This window comes from Ursus maritimus, unplaced genomic scaffold (genome assembly GCF_017311325.1).
Source record: "Ursus maritimus isolate PB19 unplaced genomic scaffold, ASM1731132v1 scaffold_29, whole genome shotgun sequence".
Taxonomy (NCBI): Eukaryota; Metazoa; Chordata; class Mammalia; order Carnivora; family Ursidae; genus Ursus; species Ursus maritimus.
This window is the reverse complement of record NW_024425452.1, coordinates 22664819-22686611: the sequence shown is the minus strand read 5'-3', so window position 1 is coordinate 22686611 and position 21793 is coordinate 22664819. Positions and strand designations below refer to the sequence as shown.

General features: G+C 35.2%; 1 protein-coding gene across 1 annotated transcript in view; it reads left to right on the top strand.

Annotated features, from left to right (window-relative positions):
- The window catches only part of LMBRD1 (LMBR1 domain containing 1), a 114796-nt gene that overhangs the window by 42112 nt on the left and 50891 nt on the right, over positions 1-21793 (top strand). Inside the window, exons 7-8 of the mRNA XM_008684898.2 lie at positions 13716-13841; positions 18539-18691. Of these exons, the coding sequence (XP_008683120.2) occupies positions 13716-13841; positions 18539-18691 (279 nt within the window). The remainder of the gene's footprint in view (positions 1-13715; positions 13842-18538; positions 18692-21793) is intronic.

Below are 21793 nucleotides of genomic sequence, written 5' to 3'. Positions count from 1 at the left end.
TTCGTTTTACCTTAGTCATATATTCAATTTAATTATATTTTCCTCTTTAATATTTTAGTGCTTGCTTCTTCATTTTCTTAAGTTTTCTTTACTGAAGAGGAGGGTAAATTTTTACCTACTTAGTCACAATCATTTTATCTGCATCTTTGAAATTTAATATTCAGAAACAAATTTTATAAGTTGTGAACCTTGAAGATGATTATTATGCAGTAGTAGATGTAGTGATTTATAAGCATATTAGAACTCTGAACTGTAGATCAGTATCTATTACTGATGCAGTAAATTCATCCTACTTGGGTAGATAGAGTTTTTAATGTTAGATATTTTATATAACGTGATATTTCCTTAGTATATAGAATCTAATCTTACACTCTGAGAGGCTACATTTTTTTTTTTCAGTCTTTCTGGAGATAGTAAGTTATGAGTTATAGCCTGCCAAACTTGTGTACAGTCTGCTTTTTGAGTTTTTTTGCTCAAATTATAGAGGAAAAACCAACAATAAATGCTTCTTACCTACCTCTTGAAAGAGAGTAGTGTAGGAAGCTTATCTAGAACCTTTTCAGATTAATTGAGTTTATGTTTACAGAATTCCTAATTCTTGCAGAAATGGGAAATACTGGTTATAAAGAAAATATTTTTGGGTATTGTTCCAATATATCTTTCTTTAGACATGAAAGAAATGGGCTTTTACTGTGATAGCAGAATCTAATTTTGTTACATAATTATTCGAGGGTTATCATTTAGAATAAAAGCAGTCAAAATACATGCATTTTAATATCTGTCAGGTGCTTATTTGGATACTCCGCTTTATTTATTGGCATTTTGTCCATGGATTACTACATAAGGAATTTGTCATACTGTTAGTGGGTAATTATCCTTCCGTCTCACAGAATATATGTGTGTTATCTTATTTATTTGTCTTTTTTTTTTCTTCTTTTTGGAGAGAGAAAGAGTGTGAGCGGGGTGGTGAGGGGCAGAGGGAGGAAGAAAGAGAGAGAATCTTAAGCAGGCTCTATGCCTGGTGTGGAGCCCAGCATGGGGCTTGATCCCACAACCCTGAGATCATGACCTGAGCCAAAATCAAGAGTTGGATGCTTAACTAACTGAGCCACCCAGGCACCCCTCTTTGTCTTTTAAGAAGCAGTCACAAATTAACAACAAATTAGGAGTTCAACTTGGACTCTAATTGCTATTCTGTGATTGATGCATTAAGGTGATTTTGCATTTGTTTTTTGACCTTCCTGGGTCAGTGTCTTTCCCATTAAAGAGAATAAAAAAATAATGCCTCCTAGAGATTTTTGAAAGTCAAATGATACTGTATAAAAGTGCTTTGAAAACTATAGGAAAATGAGTATATAACAGTTGATAAAAGATTAGTCAGGAGGAACAAATGCAAAAAGAGGAAACCAGTAGGTAAGGTCTAAGGGTCAAGAACAATGAAGGGTCTAAGATTTTACCCTACTTGTAGCCTGCCACAGTTCTGTGGTTCTGAAGATGCAAGACTTCTGGGTCAAAGACAAAGACCTTTATATTACAGCAATAACAGTAGGCTTAGCGTTAGCATTTTCTTGTGCTGGTTTCCCACCCGTGGGGCAGTGTAAAATGCACCAGATGATACTTTGATATAGAAGAGGACCTTGAATTTAGGGAAGCTGAATCTTTTACAATGGACAGTAAGTCCGCTTGCCCTTTGCTCCAGAGGAAGATGCTATCTTTGTTTTCCAAGGCTATTTTTCTATATAAACATTCTTTAAAAGATAGTATAGAAGAAAATGAGCATTTGTGCCTGGTCTGCAAGGTGTGCAGAAATGAGAGACCCATGGAATATTGTCTTCCAATAGTCAAATGGTATTTGCTATGAAAAAAGTAATGCAGTATAATGGAATAGACAGTACTGGAGGCTGGTTCTACTATAAAGTTCAGGAGTAACTTCTCTAACACTTGAACAGAGACCTGAGTAGAGTGACTGAGCCAGCCATGAAGGAAGAGTAAGCACAGAAATCCTGAGGTAGGCACATGTATGCTGTGTTCAGATAATAGCAAAGAGGCAAAGCCAGTGTGGCTGGAGCTCAGGTAACAAGGGGAAGGAAGGATGGCTGAAGTTGAGATGAGAAATAGCCAGAGGCTTTGTTATGTAGAGCCTTATGCACCGTGGTTAGGATTTTGAATTTTATTTTGCTTGAGATTAGAAACCATTGGAAGGTTTTAAATGGAGAAGTAATAGGATCTGTCTAACATTTTAACGCTATTACTCTGGTGGCTCTGAATTACGTAAGCTGTGGCAGTGATGAGTGGGAGTGGGAAAAATGTGTGAAATTATTAAAATTCTTTGAAAGAGAGCTTCCCTGTAGGAACGATATTATTGTAAAGTAAATATTTTGAACTAATATTTTATATTACTCTCACGCAAACTGTGAAGATTATCATTTAAATAATCAAACTAAATAAAATAACCATACTGAGTTAAGATATCCTTAGATATCTTTTTTAGATATGCAGAGGGCATTGATAAACAGAGGACTTTATGATGGGGCCTAGGTTGGGAACCTGAAAAACATAGAAGGTATGCTGAATAGGTGGGGGAGGGGGTCCCTTAAGTCTTAAGCCCAGGGAAAGGGTCCAATGTAACAGCATAGTAAGGTCATATTATCTAGGAGTTAAATTTTTTCTTTAAGTAGCATAAGCAATAAAATGTGATCCTTGGTGGAGAGTCTTAAATGTAGATTCTTTTTAAGTCTGTGGGTCTCTTGAACTACTTTACTATCTAAATTTACTCATTTCTAAACTGGGAATAATGTTTAATAAGATTTAATTAAGATTTAATTAGGATTTAATTAAGAAATTTACCGAGTCTTGGAATTTGTTGGTCACCCAGTAGTCACTAGTAGCTCAAATTGTTGAATATTCACAGTTTAGTATGGTTTAAACTATAATTCACGGCTTTTTCCACATCTTGCAGTGAAAGTAAACCAGATGCTAATAGCAGTTGTGTCATGATAATTGAGAAGGTGGTTTATGAAGAGATGAATAAGTCAAAGGAGGTATTCAAAGTTGGGTGGTAGTTACTTGGGGGAGGGGATGGATAGACAAACATCATTTGAATAGCACAAAATATGCTCAGAACTCAGTGGAAGGATGTTTTGCTACCAAACCAGTCTGGCCAGTTTTACTATCTAGTGTGTATAGAGGAGACCCTGTTTAAGGGGAGAGCATGGCATTTATACCTGAACGCTAGTCATGAGTGAAAGTCTTTATGTAAAATCTAATATCTGAACCCTAGCTTCCCTATCTGTAAAAATGGGCCATTAATACTCAAACTTCATTAAAAAGGTAGTTGAACATCAACTGTTTTTAGATAGCTGGTTTTATTGTAGAGAGGTTGGTTAATAGTACTAATTATCATATTTGCTTGCAGATACAAATTTTTGTCCTAACCTATTATAGAAAAGCTTGAGAATTGAGCTTTTCACATGGGGGAGTGTGGAAAGAGGGTACAGTATATATTCATGGGGACCAGAAGAGATTTATTTTATTTTTTTGAGAGAGAGAGAGAGAGGGAGAGAGAGTGCATGCCCAAGCAGGGGAAGGAGCAGGAGGAGAGGGAGAGAGAGTAATTTAAGCAGGCTCCACCCTCAGTGTTGAGCCTAAACGGGGCTCAGTCTCATGACCCTGAGATCATGACCTGAGCTGAAATCGAGTCGAATTCTTAACCAACTGAGCCACCCAGGCGCCCCAAGAGATTAATTTTAATTAAAGTTCCCAAAGTGGGAAGTTAATACTTAGAGTACTTTGACCCTGAGTGCAAAGAACTAATTATTAAAGGTAAAGTCGTGTCCACCATAGACTCTGTTAGTATTGAGACCAGAAAAGTTATTGTAATGTGTCAGTAGAGTGTGATTTTCTTAGCTACCCATTATTGCTTAGTTTAGAAACTAGATGATTATTTAAATTTTACCAAGATTATATCTACTCTACCATGTCTTAAGGGATAAGCCAATAATTAGGCACTCAATATTAGAAGAATGTCAAACAACATACAGCTTGCCTGTTGTTTTCATCTTAAATCGAAAAGGAATGCTACTTTTTTAAATTAAAAAAATGAAACCTCTAGACACAAATATTTATGTAGATAGTTTAATTTTTTGGTGCCACCAAGTGGGGAAATGTTGAATAATGATACTTTCATACAAAATGTATCCTATGGACCAATGAAGTGCCTATAGAAACGATGACTACTGAACTTTTTATTGTATACACGTTTCAGTAAAAACTTGGCCATGTCGTATGTATATACATATATATATATATTTATACGCACACACACATACACACACACATAACATTATACTAATACAGATACATTTAATAGAAAATATAAAGTAATAGATTAAAGAAAATTAATGTGATAAATTAAGGATTCAGAAATAGAAATGGAACACTGGTTTTCAGTCATATGTGAAGAAAGAAATGCTCTTTAAAAGTCAAATTTTTCAGCCTTCCATGTGGTACTATGTTTCATTGAATCTATGCCACTGATTGTAAGATGTACCTGCCTATGCTTTCTTATCATTTATAATTTTTGTTTTATATTTAGTGAGAATTTTTTAGATTTATGTAAATACTTCTATTTTTTTTTACTTCTGTGAATACTTTTTAAAAACTCATATCATTATACATAATAAGGAAAATATAAGTGAAATATTTCACATTTGGAATCTAAGTCTTCTGAATCACTTTTTTAAATTGGTTATCCATGTCCCATGTTTTACTCTACAAGGTTGTTTCTTTTATGCTGTCAAGAGAATTGATGATGCAGCTTTTCTTAAGTCCTTCACTCTTGTCTCAAGAATTTTCTTTGAAGCTGCTAACATACCCATTGTTAACTGTAAGCTGTTTTTGTTGTTTCTTGTCTTGCCTTGTGAAGGGCAAATGGAAAATGGCTTTTACTTTGGGTATGTTCCTTTAAGCTTATAAAGCCCTTGGTTGTTGCTTTGTAAGAAAATATGGAATTATGCTCCTTTTTTCTTTTTTTTTTTTTTTTTTAAGACTTTTGTATTTATTTTGAGAGAGCAAGAGCAGGCACATGTGGTAGGGGCAGAGGGAGAGAGAATCTCAAGCAGACTCCGTGCTCAGTGCAGAGCCCCATGTGGGCTCGGTCTCGTGACCTGAGCCGAAACCAAGAGTCAGATGCTTAACCGACTGAGCCACCCAGGTACCCCTCCTCCTTGTTTCAATAAATATTTGCTTTACTATTTGCTCCTTTGTTCTCTTTCTCCTTACACATTAACTTTTTGTTTCAATGTCAAATCACAGTACTTTTTAAGTGGCAGTTAAACTCAGTCGTGGTAGCAAGAATGCATGTAATTCAAATAGAGAAGTAACTATAATGTAACCAGCTGTGACCAAATTTCTGACCATGCAGGTAGTGACAGCTATGTCATGACTTCTGTATAGCCGGTGATTATAAGATACATCCAAATTTCACTAATGTTAAATGTAAGAAAATATATATGTGTCTTGGAATCAATGAATATTTAAAGGAGAAATCTTAACTGAGTATGTGTTTAATGAATTGTTCCGTTACTCATAAGCTCATACATGTCCTTGAATAATAGGTGTTACAAATACATGCCAGACACTTAACACAGTCTACAAGTAGTGCTTGGTGTTGAACCTTTACAGTAATCCAAGGATCACAGGTTGGAAATTGTTATTCTAGATATTAGAGAGGTACATAGGGAAAAGGTGCTGTTCTAAAGTGGGCTGCGTAAGAGGGTATTAGAAATGTTGGGATGCCAGGGTGGCTCAGTTGGTTAAGCATATGTCTTCAGCTCACGTCATGATCCCGGGGTCCTGGGATGGACCCTTGCATCAGGCTCCTTGCTCAGCAGAGAGCCTGCTTCTCCCTCTGCCTGCCGCTCCCCCTGCTTGTGCGCTCTCTCTCTGAGCTCTGACAAATAAATAAAATCTTAAAAAAAAATTACCTTAAAAAAAAGAAATGTTTGTAGCTGTGTGTATTCTTTCAAACATTTTAGATTTAATACATATGGTGATTTATTTCTGGAACTTGAACAAATAAGATTGGAGGCAATTATGACCAACCTAGAAGCATTTTAAAGGATATAATCTCTTTAGCCTTGTTGATTTTCTGATAATTCACTAGAGGGCAGTAGTAAGCAATAAAAGTTTTGTTTCTGAAAAGGCTAGCTTTTTTATACATTTTTTTTCAAATAAGTCTGAGGCTAAATTCAAAAGATTATTATTTAAAGACCTAAATGTCTTATGTGATGTTTTATGTCAGTTTCATAATCTAAATGTTACAGTTAAATTTCCTGATAATCATTAAACATGTAATCCAAAAAAAAGCTAAAAGGTAGCTAATTCAAAACAATGACAACTTTCTTTTACTGTTCTTTTCAGACTTAAAAGTTCACAAAAAGATATTGTATTCTGGTCCCATGTTCCCACAAGGTGTTTCCAAGGATCTGTCTTTATTTTCTAAGATTTTTGCTATTTAAGAATTTAGTCAGCTCTTCTAATAAATATATAAATTCCATGTAAGGAAATAAGTTCATGGGAATTAAGATTTATTTTTTTAAAACAATTTTTGGTTAAATATTATTAGGAGAAAAGATAGGAGAAAAAATAATTGAGACCTGGTTTTTACATGCCAAATAGTCTACTGAACACAAAAAAGTTAGATGTACAACATAGAATTGCTCTGGTTGACATAGTAGCAGGTCCCTGTGTGGCTGCCTGTCTTCTAATCTCCCGTAGTGGCCTTAAAGGCATCCACCCCAAATCCTAGGGTGTCCTCCCAGAGCCCTTTGAATTCTAATTAGGCCTACGGATCTTAATGGATGTTAATTACAGGAGTGACATAATCTGACGTGGGTCCTAGAGATTCCTTTGGAAACAGTGTAGAAGATAGATTTATAGAAAATGAGACCAGCAGATCATGAAGGAGAATTTAAATGACCTTATATTTGACAGTAGACTCTAAATAAGGGCCACATTGTTGATATTGACTAGAGCAACAGATTCCTTGGGAACTGAGGTTCTGTACTTAGGGATCAAATCCATCTAATAGAGATTAACAAGCATTGGGGTAAAATAAGCTTGTTTGGAGGTGTTTGGGAGGACAGGGTATTTATTTGGGCATAAACTGTTTAGCAAAAATATTTTTGCCTTGGAATTTGGTTTAACACAACATACGTGTGTTAAAATGATATGTGAGTGTGGATAATTGGTATATAATCATTATGTAATACTGCTTATTCATCAGAGTCTTTGAGTGTTATGTTACTTTTTTTCAATGTTTTAAAAAGTTGTGGAACTACTAGAAGAAACAAATGGATCAAACGATAATAGGGTTAGGAAAATTCTCTAAGGAAAGTTAGAGGAGCTGTGGGATACTTTGGCTCCCATAGGCTTTTTTATTTATATTTTCAGTATTTTAATGGTATGATATTTTATATTCTTTCCTTTTTATACTTTACCAAGGTCATTACAAGTATAAATTTGATAAGATTTTATTAATTACAAGAAAGTTACTCTGTCTAAATTAAATTTTCTTCTAATATAAAACAGAATCTTCTCTTTCTATTTTTTCTGGAGGGGGGGCAGGAAGGAGGGGAGATGATGGGGAAATCATGAGAACTTTAACTTACGTTTTAACAATATGTAAAATGCAAGATTTTAAGGCATTTCTCCATTAGAAAATACAAGGATTTGAATATTGGGTAAAAAATTCATAATTATCTAGATACATTGTGCTATATATAGTTGATATTACCTGATAGGACTAGTCGATTTGTGGGATTTCTTTTTGGTCATGTTCTTTGCTCATATTCTCCCTTAATTAAAAAAACAAAACAAAACAAGCCATGGAGGGAGTTTCAATAAGAAGTGGCATAAGAAGGAGGGAGTGGCATAAGAAGACCCTGAACTCACCTTCTCCCATGGACACAACAGACTTAGAGCTATATTTGGAATAAATTTTTTTCTGAAAACCACCTGAGAACTTGATGAACAACAGTTGCACAACAAAAGACAAAGGAGACACATCAAGTAGTGTAGGAGAGTTAAAGACATGGCCTCACCCCCAACCCCATCCCAGGTGACCCGATAATCAGGTATCCCATAATAAGGAACTCTCTGTTGAGTAAGAGGATTGTGCTCCCTGTCAGTCATCCTGACCCTAGGGGCTAGCACTGGAAAGATGACCCCCCCCCAAACATCTGGTTTTGAAAATCAATCGGGAATTAAGAGAGGGAGAATCAGAACTATAGGTAACAGAGATCCTGCTCGTAAGTGGCTTGTGTATAAACCTGGTCTCCCTGAGATCCAGCGCAAAAGCAACAGATTGAAAAGTGCCTACACTGTAAGTGAGGGAGAACCACTTACTAATTTTAAGGAGGCTGTGGCAAAGGCAGGGACCTGTAGACACTTTATCTGGTGATGTAAGCATTGATGGAGTCCATTTTTGGAATTTCCTTCTAACTTGCTGGTGACAGAGCAGATGAGTGCCATTTCTGGTGCTCTCCCTCTAGCATGCAAGCACTAGAGGGCATATTTTGCCCACTTAACCCTTAACCTGGCTGGCAAGCACCCCATACCACACAGCATCCCAGCTACAAAGGGCCAGGCTAGTGTCCTGAGCCCTATTCTCCTCACTCAGTGATAGGGCTGCAAATGAGCCAGATGAACACCATGACCCCCACTTTCCCCATGAAGCAGCCAAGCTGCAATTGGTCCAAGTGGGTGGCCTAAATTCTGCCCAACTGATGCAGAGAACCAAGTTGTAACTGGGCTGGGAGAGTGCACTGAGCCCTGCCCTCTCTGTTCAGCACCCAAACCACAACCCAGTTGGTCCAGTGACCTGAGACCCACCTTCCCTGTGCAGCACATGGGCTGCAGCTGGGCTGGTAAGCACCTGAGCCCGAACCCTCTCCTAGCAGCAGCCAAGGTGTAATTAGCTTCCAGGGACACCCTAAGCCCCATCTAATCAGCATAGAGACAGAGCCACAACTGTGATGGGCAGGCAGCTGGAACCTCACTTTCCCTGCACAATGTCCAAGCCACAACTGAGCAGGGTGAGTGCTCTGAGCCCTGACCTCCCCAAACAACAGTGCTGGCTCTATCCCAGCTGGTGGGCACACGCAGCCCATATGAAGTGTCTGATGGCCAAGCGAGATTGCTCTAATGGCCCATGTGAACCAGTTTTTACACAAGACCACTCCTTCAAGACTGAGGGAGGTAGCAGTTTCACCTAATACATATAGACAAACAGAGAGGCAAAATGAGGAGATCAAAGAATATGTTCCAAACCAAAGAATGAGGCAAATGTCCATTAAAAAAAAAATTCATGAAAAGGAGATAGCAACCTACCTGATAAAGAATTCAAGTAATGGTCATAAAGATACTTAGCAATGTTGTCAGGAGAATGGATGAATAGAAGAACTTTAGCAAAGCTACAGAAAATATAAGAAAGTATCGAATAGAAGTTACAACTGAACTGAAAAATACAGTAGAGGAGTTCAATAGCAGAAAGGATAAAATAGGAGCGGGAAGGCAAAGCTTGAAGACAGAGCAATGGAAAACATCTGGACAGAGCAGCAAATGAAAAAAGAATTAAAAGAAGTGAGGATAACTTGAGGGACTTCAGGAACTATTCATCAAGTGGGATAACATTTGCATTATAAAGTTCCCAGAGGAGATGAGATAGAGAAAGGGCCAGAAAAAGTATTTGAAGAAATAATGGCTGAAAACTTCTCTAATCTGGAGAAGGAAGCACTTCCAGGTTCTGGAAGCCCTAGGAGTTCCAGACAAGATGAACTGAAAAAGAAACAATCTCAGACACATTGTAGTTAAAATGGTAAAAGATCAGAGTGGAAATAATATATATAAATACATAAATAATATGTATAAATATATAAATGAAATAGGAAGTAAAAAAATAATAGAGAAGTTCAATGAAACAAAGAGCTGGTTCTTTGAAATGATAAACAAAATTGACACACTCATCAATAAATAAAATCAAATAAAATCAAATCTGAAATGAAAAAGAAATTACAGCTGATACCACAGAAATAAAAAGGATCATAAGAGAATACTATAAACAATTACATGCCAACAAATTAGACAACCTAGAAGAGTTGGATAAATTTCTAGAAACACAATCTTCTAAGATTGACCATGAAGAATAGAAAATCTGAATAGACCAATTACTAGTAATGAAATTGAATCATCTACAAAAAACTCCCAAGAAATAAAAGGCCAGATCTAGATGGCTTCACACATAAATTTTACCACAGATTTAAAGAAGAGTTAATATCAATGTGCCTGAAACTATTAAAAAAAATTGAAGAGGAGGGAAAACTTCCAAACTCATTTTATGAGGCCAGCATTACCCTGTTACCAAAACCAGACAAAGACACTGCAGAAAAAGAAAACAGCAGGCCAATATCCCTGATGAACACAGATGGTAAAATTTTCAAGAAACCAAAGTCAGTAATACATGAAGAGGATCATACACCATCACCAAGTGAGATTTATTTCAGGAATGCAAGGATGGTTTAACATTTGCAAATCAGTCAGTGTGATACCCCTCATTAACAAAACGAAGGGTAAAAATCATATGATCATCTCGATAGATGCAGAAAAAGCATTGACACAATTCAATATCTGTTTATGATAAAAACTCTCAACAAAATGGGTATAAACAGAACATTCCTTAACATAATGAAAAATGACAGACCCACAGCTGACATCATATTCAGTGGTAGAAAGCTGAAAGTTTTTCCTCTAAGATTAGGAACAAGGCAAGAATGTACAGTCTCGCCTTGAAGAAATAATGGCTGAAAACCAATTCAACATAATATTGGAAGTCCTAATGACTGCTGGTAGGCAAGAAAAAGAAATAAAAGGCATCCAAATTGAAAAGAAGTAAAACTTTCACTATTTGTCGATGACATGGTACTATATGGAGAAAACTCTAAAGACCATCAAAAAACTATTAGAACTACTAAATGAATTCAGTGAAGTTGTAGGATACAAAATTAATATACAGAAATCCATTGCATTTCTATACACTAATAGCAAAGTAGCAGAGATGAACAATCCCATCTACAGTTGTATCAAAAAGGACAAAATACCTAGGAATAAATTTAACTAAGGAGGTGAAAGATCTAGACCGTGAGGAAAGAAATTGAAGGCAACCCCCCAAATGTAAAGATACACCATACTCATGGATTGGAAGAATCAGTGCAGTCCCTCTCAAAATGCCAATGGCATTTTCCACACAACTAGCAAATAATCCCCAAATTTTTATGGGACCCCCAAAGACCCCAAAGAACCAAAGCAATCTTCAGAAAGAAGAACAAAACTGGAGGAATCATGTTCCCTGATTTCAAATTATACCACAAAGCTGTAGTAATAAAAATAGTATGGTACCACAAAAACAGACATCTGGATCAACAGAATAGAATAGAAATCCCGGAAATACATTTGTATGGTCAATTAATCTACATGAAAAGGAGGCAAAAACAGATGATGGGGAAAAGGCAGCCTTTTAAAATAATGGTGTGAAAACTGGACAACTACATGAGAAAGAATGGAATTGAGCCACTTTGTTACACCACATACAAAAATAAGCTCTAAATGGATTAAAGACTTGAATATAAGACCTGAAACCATAAATCTCCTTGAAGAAAATACAGGTAGTGAGCTTTTTGACATTGCTCTTAGCAATATTTTTTTGGATATGTCTCTTCAGGCAAGGGCAACAATAGCAAAAATAAATGGGACTATACACAGTGAAGGAACTCATCAACAGAAGGAAAACGCAACTTTACTGAAAGGAAGAAGATACTTGCAAATGATATATCCAGTAAGGGGTTGATACCCAAAATATATAAAGAACTCGTACAATTCAGTAACAACAACAACAACAACAAACCCCAACCTGATTTAAAAATGGGGACCAAACATTTTTCCAAGAAGACCTACAAATGGGCAACAAGCACACACAAAAATGCAGTATCACTGATTATCAGGGAAATGCAAATCAAAACCACAATGAGAGATTACTTTACCCCTTTCGGAATGGCTGGTATCAAAAAGACAAGAAATAACACATTTGGTGAAGATACAGAGAAAAGAGAACCTTCATGCACTGTTGGTGGGAATGCAAATTGGTGCAGCCACTATAGAAAATAGTATGGAGGTTCCTCAAAAAATTAAAAATAGAAATACCATATGATCCAGCATTTCTACTGCTGGATATTTATCAGAAGAAAACGAAAACACTAATTTGAAAAGACAGACGTACCTTTCTGTTCATTGCAACATTATTTACAATAGGCAAGATATGGAAGCAACCTATGTGTCCAACAGGTGAATGAATAAAGAAGATGTGATGTGCATTTGTGAACAACAAGGGGGTTAGGGGTGCTGATCTGTGTGAAAATCTGCATATAATTTTTGACTCCCCCCAAACTTAACTATTAATAGGCTATTGTTGAAGAAGGCTTACCATTAGCATAAACAGTTAACACATATTTTGTATGTTATACGTGTTGTATATTGTATTCTTGAAACAGAGAAAAGGCAATGTTTAAATTGTAAGGGAAATGCATTTATAGTACTATACTGTATGAAGGAAAGAATCCTTGTATAAGTGGACCCTTGTAGTTCAAACCCAAGTTATTCAAGGGTCAACCATAATTAAAATTGTCACTGAAGTTTTTTCAGAGTTGACATCTAGGTAGCAGAGAGTTTGAGAGAAAAGATGCAAGATCACCCAGGATATTTTGAAGTTTTGGGGTTAAGCCCAAGAAATAGCATTTATCACTTCTGCCTACATTCATTGTCTTGAACTCAGATTCGTGGGCCTACTTCAGGGGAGACTGGCTAAAGTAGTTTGGCTGTGTGCTCAGGAGGAAAATGAAAAAGATTTAAATATGTAATGTGTCTGCTTTAGAGTCTGTTGCTGCAACCAGGAAGTGATAGTTGTCAGTTTTGTTTCTAAAGATTTAATGATTTAAAATAATGGTCATGTAGCAAATGCCAAGTGTTTTTAATGGGTACAATTAAAAGTCGTCATTTGGGACTGGCTAATATGGAAAAATATAAAATAATATGTTTATTCTTAATGCTGATTAACATTAGAAAACTACTTGTAGGAAAATATTTAAAATAGCAAAATGATTATTTATACTTTAAACTTGTAATAAACACTGTATACAGATAATTGGTATGCTAATTAAATAACATGTATATATTAAAATATATTTTAGTCAGGGTTTACTATATATAGTTGGATAAAATTGTTTTTTTCCATAGAAAATGATTTTATAAAGTGTTTTTACTAATTCACACTATCTTAACCACTCATTAATCTGAAGTTGCAGTTTATTACTTTGGTGTTCTATTTACACTAATTCTGCAACTTTTCCTTTGAACAATACATGTTTTCTATTCTGTGAATAGTATTACAGATGTCAGTTTATATAACTGTAAATGTGAAATAAGAGAGTTAAGGAGACAGTATATCATGATTCATTCCCATGTACTATGTTCTTCAGTGACTATAATCCTTCACAATGCTTACTCTTGCACTTGCTGTAAAGTTTAAAGGACCTTTTCCCCTCAAAATTGTGTGTAATATGTATAAAATAGTAGTACTAAACACATTTTAATTTTGTTTCTTTTAGGCCTACGGTATGTCTGCATTACCTTTAAATCTAATAAAAGGTACTAGAAGTGCTGCTTACGAACGCTTAGAAAACACTGAAGACATTGAAGAAGTGGAGCAACACATTCAAACAATTAAATCAAAAGTGAGTTGTTATTTTATTGTAATTGGGAAGCATGAAAGTCCATTGTCTTTGCACAACTTTCTGATATGACTTAAACATTGGCAATCCCATATTTTTGACATTGTTTGAATTTTTTTGCAACATATCCTTAACAAACTATGTCCATGGTTTTAAAATTTGTCCTCTATGAAATGCAAGACACTGACAATTTGAGAATTTCTATCAGTGTTCTAACAAGTAAAAGCAAAAGTTTTGCTCAGGTATGATCAAGACCTTGCTTTTCCCGGATATGTTGATTTCATGTGTAACATCAGATTTTACTGTTATCGCTTATGTTCAAGTTTTATGTACTCGTGGAATAAGCTAAGAATTATATGTAATCACTTGCCAATTGAATATACTTCTAAAAACACAACGAAGTTTCTTCTTCTATCACCTTCAAGTAATAGATAAATATTTATAGAATATTATTCATAGAACGCATTTATAGAACAGATAAATAATACTTATAGAACATATAAAACCTATTTATAGAACATTTCTAAGTATTATTTAGAAAACAAAGTTTTCTAAATTGTATTAAAGGAGCATAATCCTAATACAGAAACCAGATGATAATTGCGTACAAAAAAGAAGACTGCATATGTACTGGTCTCTCTTATGAACATAGAAGCAAATGTTCTAATATAAAGAAAAATATTAGCAATTCAAAACTGTGCTGTAATAAGAGAATATTTTAGAATTATCAGATTAGTTTTATCCTGGAAATGCAAGGATGATACGTTAGAAAATCTATTAAATAGTTTAATATATTGAGGAGAAATGAGAAATATAAACATTTTAATAGATGTTAAAGAATATGTAGTAAAAGTCAATTTGTAGTTATGATTTTTTAAAAAAGCCTTACCAAATTAGAAGAGAAGAGAGTACTTAGGAAAGGAAGCCTGTAATGAGCATCATACTTAATGATGACTTAAACATTCCCAGTGACGTCACACACAGGGCGGTGCTGTCAGTATCATTGTTGCTCATTAGCATATTCCTGGAGGTCCTTGTCAGATAAGAAAGAATGCAGGTATAAACATTGGAGGGAGAGAGAGGAAAAGGGAAATATCCTTTATTATTCACAGATACCATCTACTAAGAAAATCTGAAGGAATAAACTGACAAATTAATAGAACTAATGAGTTCATCAAAGTGTCTGGATACAAACATATAGAAATCCTTAACCATTTGGAAGATGTAATAGAAAATGGTCTCATACACAATAGCTGCAAACTATAAAATAATAAGAAATGTCAGAATCGTCCTGGTAGAAATTATAAAATTTATTGAAATACATAATAGAAGACTGAAGTATATGGAGAACTTCGTCAGTTCCTGATTGGGAAGATTTTGACTATTGTAGAGATGACAGTTTTTCCTAAGTTTAGGTGGAAATTTATAAAAGACAAAATGTGAATTTTTCATAGACCCCCTACCATACAGTAAAACAATCCTGAATTCAGATCAAATACAAAATTTACAAAACATTAGGAGAAAGTGAAAGTAAAATTTTATCTTCGTGTATGGAAGACCTTTCTAAACAAGACAGAAAAGAACCCCAAATGCTAATTGAGAGATTGGTGAGTTTTACATTTTTAAGTTCTAAAATTTATGTGCCTAAAAAGCACCGCCAAAAGCAAGTCTATAGTGTAGGAGGAAATAATCTGCAATTTGGGTATGTATAAAGAACATCTTCAAATCGGTAAGAAAAAGGACAAGCAATACATAGAAATAATGAACAAAAGACCCAGATAGAGTTTACTGAAGGAAAAATTATACTCTCCAGTGAAAATATAAATGATGCTTCAGCTTTTCAGTAGTAAGTAGGTTGACCAAGCATCTCAGTTTGCCTGTGACCTGAAGGGATTTTCCAGAACATGGAACTTGGAGTACAGAGAACAAGATGGTTGGCACCCTTGTAATCAGAGATATGTTAAATTAGAGCAAGTCAGTATTACTGTTATCTTTTAGAAGTCTTTAAAATTTTTACCTTCGTCAGGTATTAATGAGATTTTGGGGATAGGTATACTGCTGTGGGAATGTAAAATATACAGCTTTTTAAAGAATATTGTATGATACGATATGTGCCTGTACACACAAACCACATCCCTTTTAATAAAGTTTAATCCAGCAGTTGACATCTAGGAACATTTCCTACTCAAGTATATGTATATACTTGTATCTGGGTAAAAAAGTATGTTTAAGCACATTGTTAATGCTCCCCAAAAAAGAAAACAATCTAAGTGTTCAAAAAAAATAAGGTATTTATTAAGATACCATGGTATAATGTGGTGTGCAATGATGAAAAGGAATGGTGTAGCTTTATGTAGACTGAAGAATATATCTTTATAGAATCAAATCAGACTTTCTCAGTTCAAATTCTAGCCCTCCTTATTCATATAATTATCTGTGGGCCTTATTTTCCTTGTCTAATAAATGGATATAATAATATTAGTACCAACTTCAAAGTTTTATTCTGAAGATTTAAGGAGAATAAACGTAAAAGAACAGATCAGTTTTAGGCACAAGAAATGTGCTCAGGAAATATTAGCTTTATGTACAACAAAAATCCATACGAGTATTAGCATGTATGCATGCATGCAAATACATAGAAGATGTGAAGGATATTGTATTGCTTAATGGCGGTAACAGTAGGAAAGGGCAGTGGTACTCTGGGCAGTGTGAAGGGAAGCTTTCATATTCTACTTTTTTTTTAAACAAAGGGTATGCATATACTTTATAACTACATTTTTTTTTTTTTCCCAGATGAGATAATTAGTTGACTGCTGGGTTTTTATCCTGGTGTTTGTTTCTCTGACCAAAATTTTTCTTATGTTGGTTTGGCCGATAAGCAAAGCAGAATGGACTTCTGTCCCTCACTCCCTGAAATATTCACCAAATAGGCAGATAGCTTGGGTTTATTTTCAACCCTTAAAATGGTTTACTAATTTTTTTTCTGAAGTAGTAAAAGCTAGTTGTTGAATAAAACTACCTCATTGTTGGTATCCTTTGGATATTAGAATGGCATTTCTGAGAAAAATTATGTTTAAGATACAAAGTACTGTACCCTTTCTCATGCCACACACTAGAAGTATTATTGCCTGGGTCTGTCTTCTAGAAGGGCGTGTTTGTTTTATTCCTTTGTCCTTCCAAAAATACCTTTCTCTGAGTTTCCTTTTTCTTGGGATACAGTTTGATAGTATCCATTATACTTGACTTAAAGGAGTGAAGGTAATTAAATATAGTCTAGTGTATGCAAAGTATGGTTTCTGGACCAGTAGTACCAGCATCTCCTGGGACTTTGGTAGAAATGCACGTTTTAGGCCTCACCCAAGATTAACTAAATTTTATTTATTGGGTCTAGAAATCTGTGTTTAACAAACTCTCCAGGTATTTGTTATGCATGATATAGGTTGAGAAGCAATATGATAAGTTATGGAAGAGGACGGCTGGTTCCAGAAGAGCATGGCAGTGCCATTATGTAAAGAGATCATTATAACTGTGTAGATTTCTTTATTAAAGGATATTTGAATATTGTCTTCATTATATCTATGATTTCAGATGAGTCTGCACTGGCATATGCTAGAGAGCAATTTTGTTGTCTGTCTCATAAGAACCTATTTGAACCTGAATAGGGATATTAACATTTTAGTATATGATGTCTCTACATTTTATTTTTTTAAAGATTTTATTTATTTGAGAGAGAGCATGAGAGCACAACCATGAAGTGGGAGAGGGGCAGAGGAAGAGGGAGAAGGAGAAGCAGGCTCCCTGCTGAGCAGGGAGCCCAATGTGGTGCTGGATCCCGGGACCTTGGGATCATGACCTGAGCGAAGGCAGACACTTAATCAACTGAGCCATCCAGGCACCCCTGATGTCTTTACATTTTAAAAATGTAGTTCCATGTAAATTTTTTTCTTATTGCTTCCAATAAAAGCAAACAAATTTACCTTTCACCTTTTTTGTATTTAGCAACTGTCATATTATTGTAATGTATTATTGTATCCAATTGAAGACACTTAGGAGGCAGGGGAGTTTAAGTGGGAAAGTATTATCTTTGAGCCTCCATGAGAAAGGTACTGCTTATGGTTACAGTAAGCATCACATAAAAATAGGTGGATGAGAGTTACCTGTCAGTAGGTTGGCCAAAGAAAACATGACTTATTTGCAAAAGTATTTGGAGAATAAGAATGTGACAGTTTTCAGCAATAGTTATAAATACTTCTGCATGGCACATACTAGTATTATATCCCTCTGCTGTATCTGAATCAAGGACTGACCAAAGGGAGAGAAGGGGTAGGACCGAATATATTAAGATAAGCGGTAGAGGAACTTGGAGGTGAGAGAGAGTAATTGAGCAAATTGAATAAAGTACCCTATAAAAAAGGCATTTTTAAAGATATTTATCTCCTCTCCACATAACTTTGCTATATATTTGGAAAATAGGAATCAAGAAGTTCAGTATTAAATGTATACGCATCTACATTTTGATGCTGGTGTTTGTTCAGAGATGTGTATTGTCACAAAGATGTTGTCTTTTTTTTTTTTTTTTCAGTTTGTAAAGGAGTATCCAACCTAAAAAAAGGTTTTGTTGCATGTTTTGCTAAATCTGATGGGTACTTTACTAAGACCTTAATGGTAAAAAAACTTTTATTTTGTTCTGTTATTTGCAGAGCAAAGATGGTCGACCTTTGCCAGCAAGGGATAAACGCGCCTTAAAACAATTTGAAGAAAGGTTACGAACACTTAGGAAAAGAGAGAGGCACTTAGAATTCATTGAAAACAGCTGGTGGACAAAATTTTGTGGTGCTCTGCGTCCCCTGAAGGTAAATGGAATTTTAAAAAAATTATGTTGTCACCCTTTTCCCAAGTTTATATAGACCTCTTAAAGTAATTGAGTTCTCTTTGTGAGAATATATATCATAATCAGCATGGTACTTACGAGCGTGAATTTTGGAGTTAAGGTGATTTTGAATCGTAGCTCTGTCATTTGGTAGTTTGAGCCAGTTATACACCTCTCTGAGCTTCATTCATTTACTCATGTGTAAAGCAAGTATTATAACAGAGGTGCAAGGAAATTTAAATTAAAACATAGGTAAGTAATGTAGTGTGTTGCTACCACATTTTTCAAGTTTGTACTTCTCCATAAATAAGAGAACTGGGACCCATATTAGAACTCAGGAACCCTAAGTGAAAGTAATACAATTTGCTTCATTGTTAGATGGTATGTTTCTGAAAGTATGTAAAAAAGTATTATTTAGGACAGAAAAACATTGCATGCATCCTTCCTTCCTCCCCTCCTTCCCTCCTTCCCTTCTTTCTTTTCTCTTTTGAAATTATCATTTGCTAGCCTTGAATTCTTGGGACAGTGGTAACCTAAACTTAAGTACCTATGCTGAACTAAAGGCATAATAATAAAACTCTGAGTCTAAAAAGTAGCTAGAACTGCTGGCCACAGACTTCTTATATTGTCCATTCTGTATCTGGCATCTCAAACACCAAGCTTTGTATATAATAGTATGCAAGTTGTAATTTAGAAAGTGCAGCGAGTAGACTGATTTAAGGAAAGTTACGCAAGATGAAGCTATAAAGTGGGTTTTGGCTAAGTTTAAAAAGATGTTTTAGACAGCCCTACAAGGGCTGAAAGGATTAGTCAGGTTGACTCCTGCTTTGTCTTCCTCTTGTAATTAGAAAGGAAATAAGAAAATGCATTGACTGCTCATCTTAAAAAGCTGCTTTTTGAAAGAGTTGTTCAAAAATATATTGTAATCAGGTCTGTTGTGTATTACTTTTTAAACCTTTTGTTAGAATCAATTTTGTTAAAAGACTCACCACTCCTTTTTTGTGGGGTGATTGTCTTCATAACACCAAAAGTATGATGAAACCTTCCTCAACCTACCTTCCTTCTTTCTTTCTCTTTCTTTCTTTCTTTCTTTCTTTCTTTCTTTCTTTCTTTCTTTCTTTCTTTCTTCTTTCTTTTTTAAGATTTTATTTATTTATTTGACAGAGAGACAGCCAGCGAGAGAGGGAACACAGGCAGGGGGAGTGGGAGAGGAAGAAGCAGGCTCCCAGTGGAGGAGCCTGGTGTGGAGCTCGATCCCAGCACTCTGGGATCACGCCCTGAGCCGAAGGCAGACACTTAACAACTGAGCCACCCAGGCGCCCCAACCTTTTTTCTTTTTTTAATCTCCTCAACCTTATCTTAATTCTATATTTTTTATATGGCTTCTTTATAAATATTTATAACATGGTCTATCATTAGCTGCCTTGAATTAAACATGCTCTGTCCTATTTCATTGAACCTATGCTTAGAGGGATTTTTAAATCAACTTTATTAAGTGTGAAGATTGATTTTTGCCAAATACAGATATGTAGATAATGGAAGATCCACATCAATCCAAAAAGCTACTTGACGTCTTCCCCTGTCCCACTGAACTCAGACCCCAGATAGCCATTGATGTCCTTCTGTCATTATAGTTTAGTTTTATGTGTTCTATAATTTCATGTAAATGAAATCATAGAGTGTAGTATAATCTTTTTTTGGCTTTTTTGGTGCAACAAAATGCTTTTGAGATTTGTCCATGGTGCATGTTTTCTTTCAGTAATTTATTCTGTTTTACTGCTGGGTAGCCTCCTGATGTGTGTGTCTATGTCACACTTTGTTTATCCACTCACCTTTTAGTCGAGATCTGAGTTATTTCCAGTTTGAGATTATTATGAATAATGCTGATGTGAACATCTGATATAGACGTGTGTTTTCATTTCATTCATTTTTCTTGGGTAAATAGGAGTAGATTTTCTGGGTGTAATGTTTAACGTACATTTAACTGTATTTTCCAAAGTGGTTATACCATTTTGCATTCCTGCAGCAATATGAGATTTCAGATTGCTTCACATCCTTGTCAACTCTTACATTGTTAACTTTGTAATAGTTATTCTGATGGATGTATAATAGTATTTCATTATGGTTTTTGATTTGCATTTCCTTGGTGACTAATGATACTGAGCATTCTTTGTATTCTTATTGTGTATTTTCTTTAAAATGCCTGTGTAAATCTTTTGTCCTTTTTAAAAATTGTTTATGAGTGAGTTATAGGAATTCTTTATTCTGCATTAAGTACTTTGTCAAATATATGTATTGTGAATGTTGTCTCTTTATAGCTTGCCTTTATGCGTTCTTAAACTGTCATTCAAAGAGATGTTCCTTAAATTTTTATTGCAATCATTTTGTCCTATGTTTTCTTGTGGAAATTTTATGGTTTCAGTTCTTATATTTTAGGTTTGTAGTCCATCTTAAGTTAATTTTGTGGGATGATAAGACTGAAGGGTTTATTTTCTGTATGGATATTCAGTTGTTTCAGCAGCATTTTTGTCAAGACTGTTCTTTGCTCATTGACTTTCCGTGGTATTTTGTCAAACCAATTGATCATGTGTATGTGTGGGTCTATTTCTGGACTTTCTCTTTTGCTCCATTGATTTATATGTCCTTATGATAAAACTTGATTACTGGTGTGTTACACAATCAGTCATGAAATCAAGGAGTATAAATTCTTCAGTTTTGTTTTTCTTTTTCAATATTGTTTTATCTATGCTAGATCCTTTGCATTTCCGTATAAACTTTAGAATCAACTTAGAATTCTACAGAACACCCACTGGGATCTCTACTGGGGAGAATTGATATTGTAGGCTTGAACCAAATGAGAGTTTGTCCACCTGAAGCATAGCAAGCCAGTAAAAACTGACATCAGCCTTTGGCAGTGAAGTAAGAAAGGCTGTTTTTTGGTGTAGCACCACCCAGGACAACAGGGAGGTAATGCTGTCAAGACCTAACTACCTGATGGCTTGCAACTGAAGGTTTTTAAAGGCAAATTTTGGGGCAGGGGCCTCCTGAGAAGGTCGACCCCACTGGTTGGAGGCCCATGTTAGCA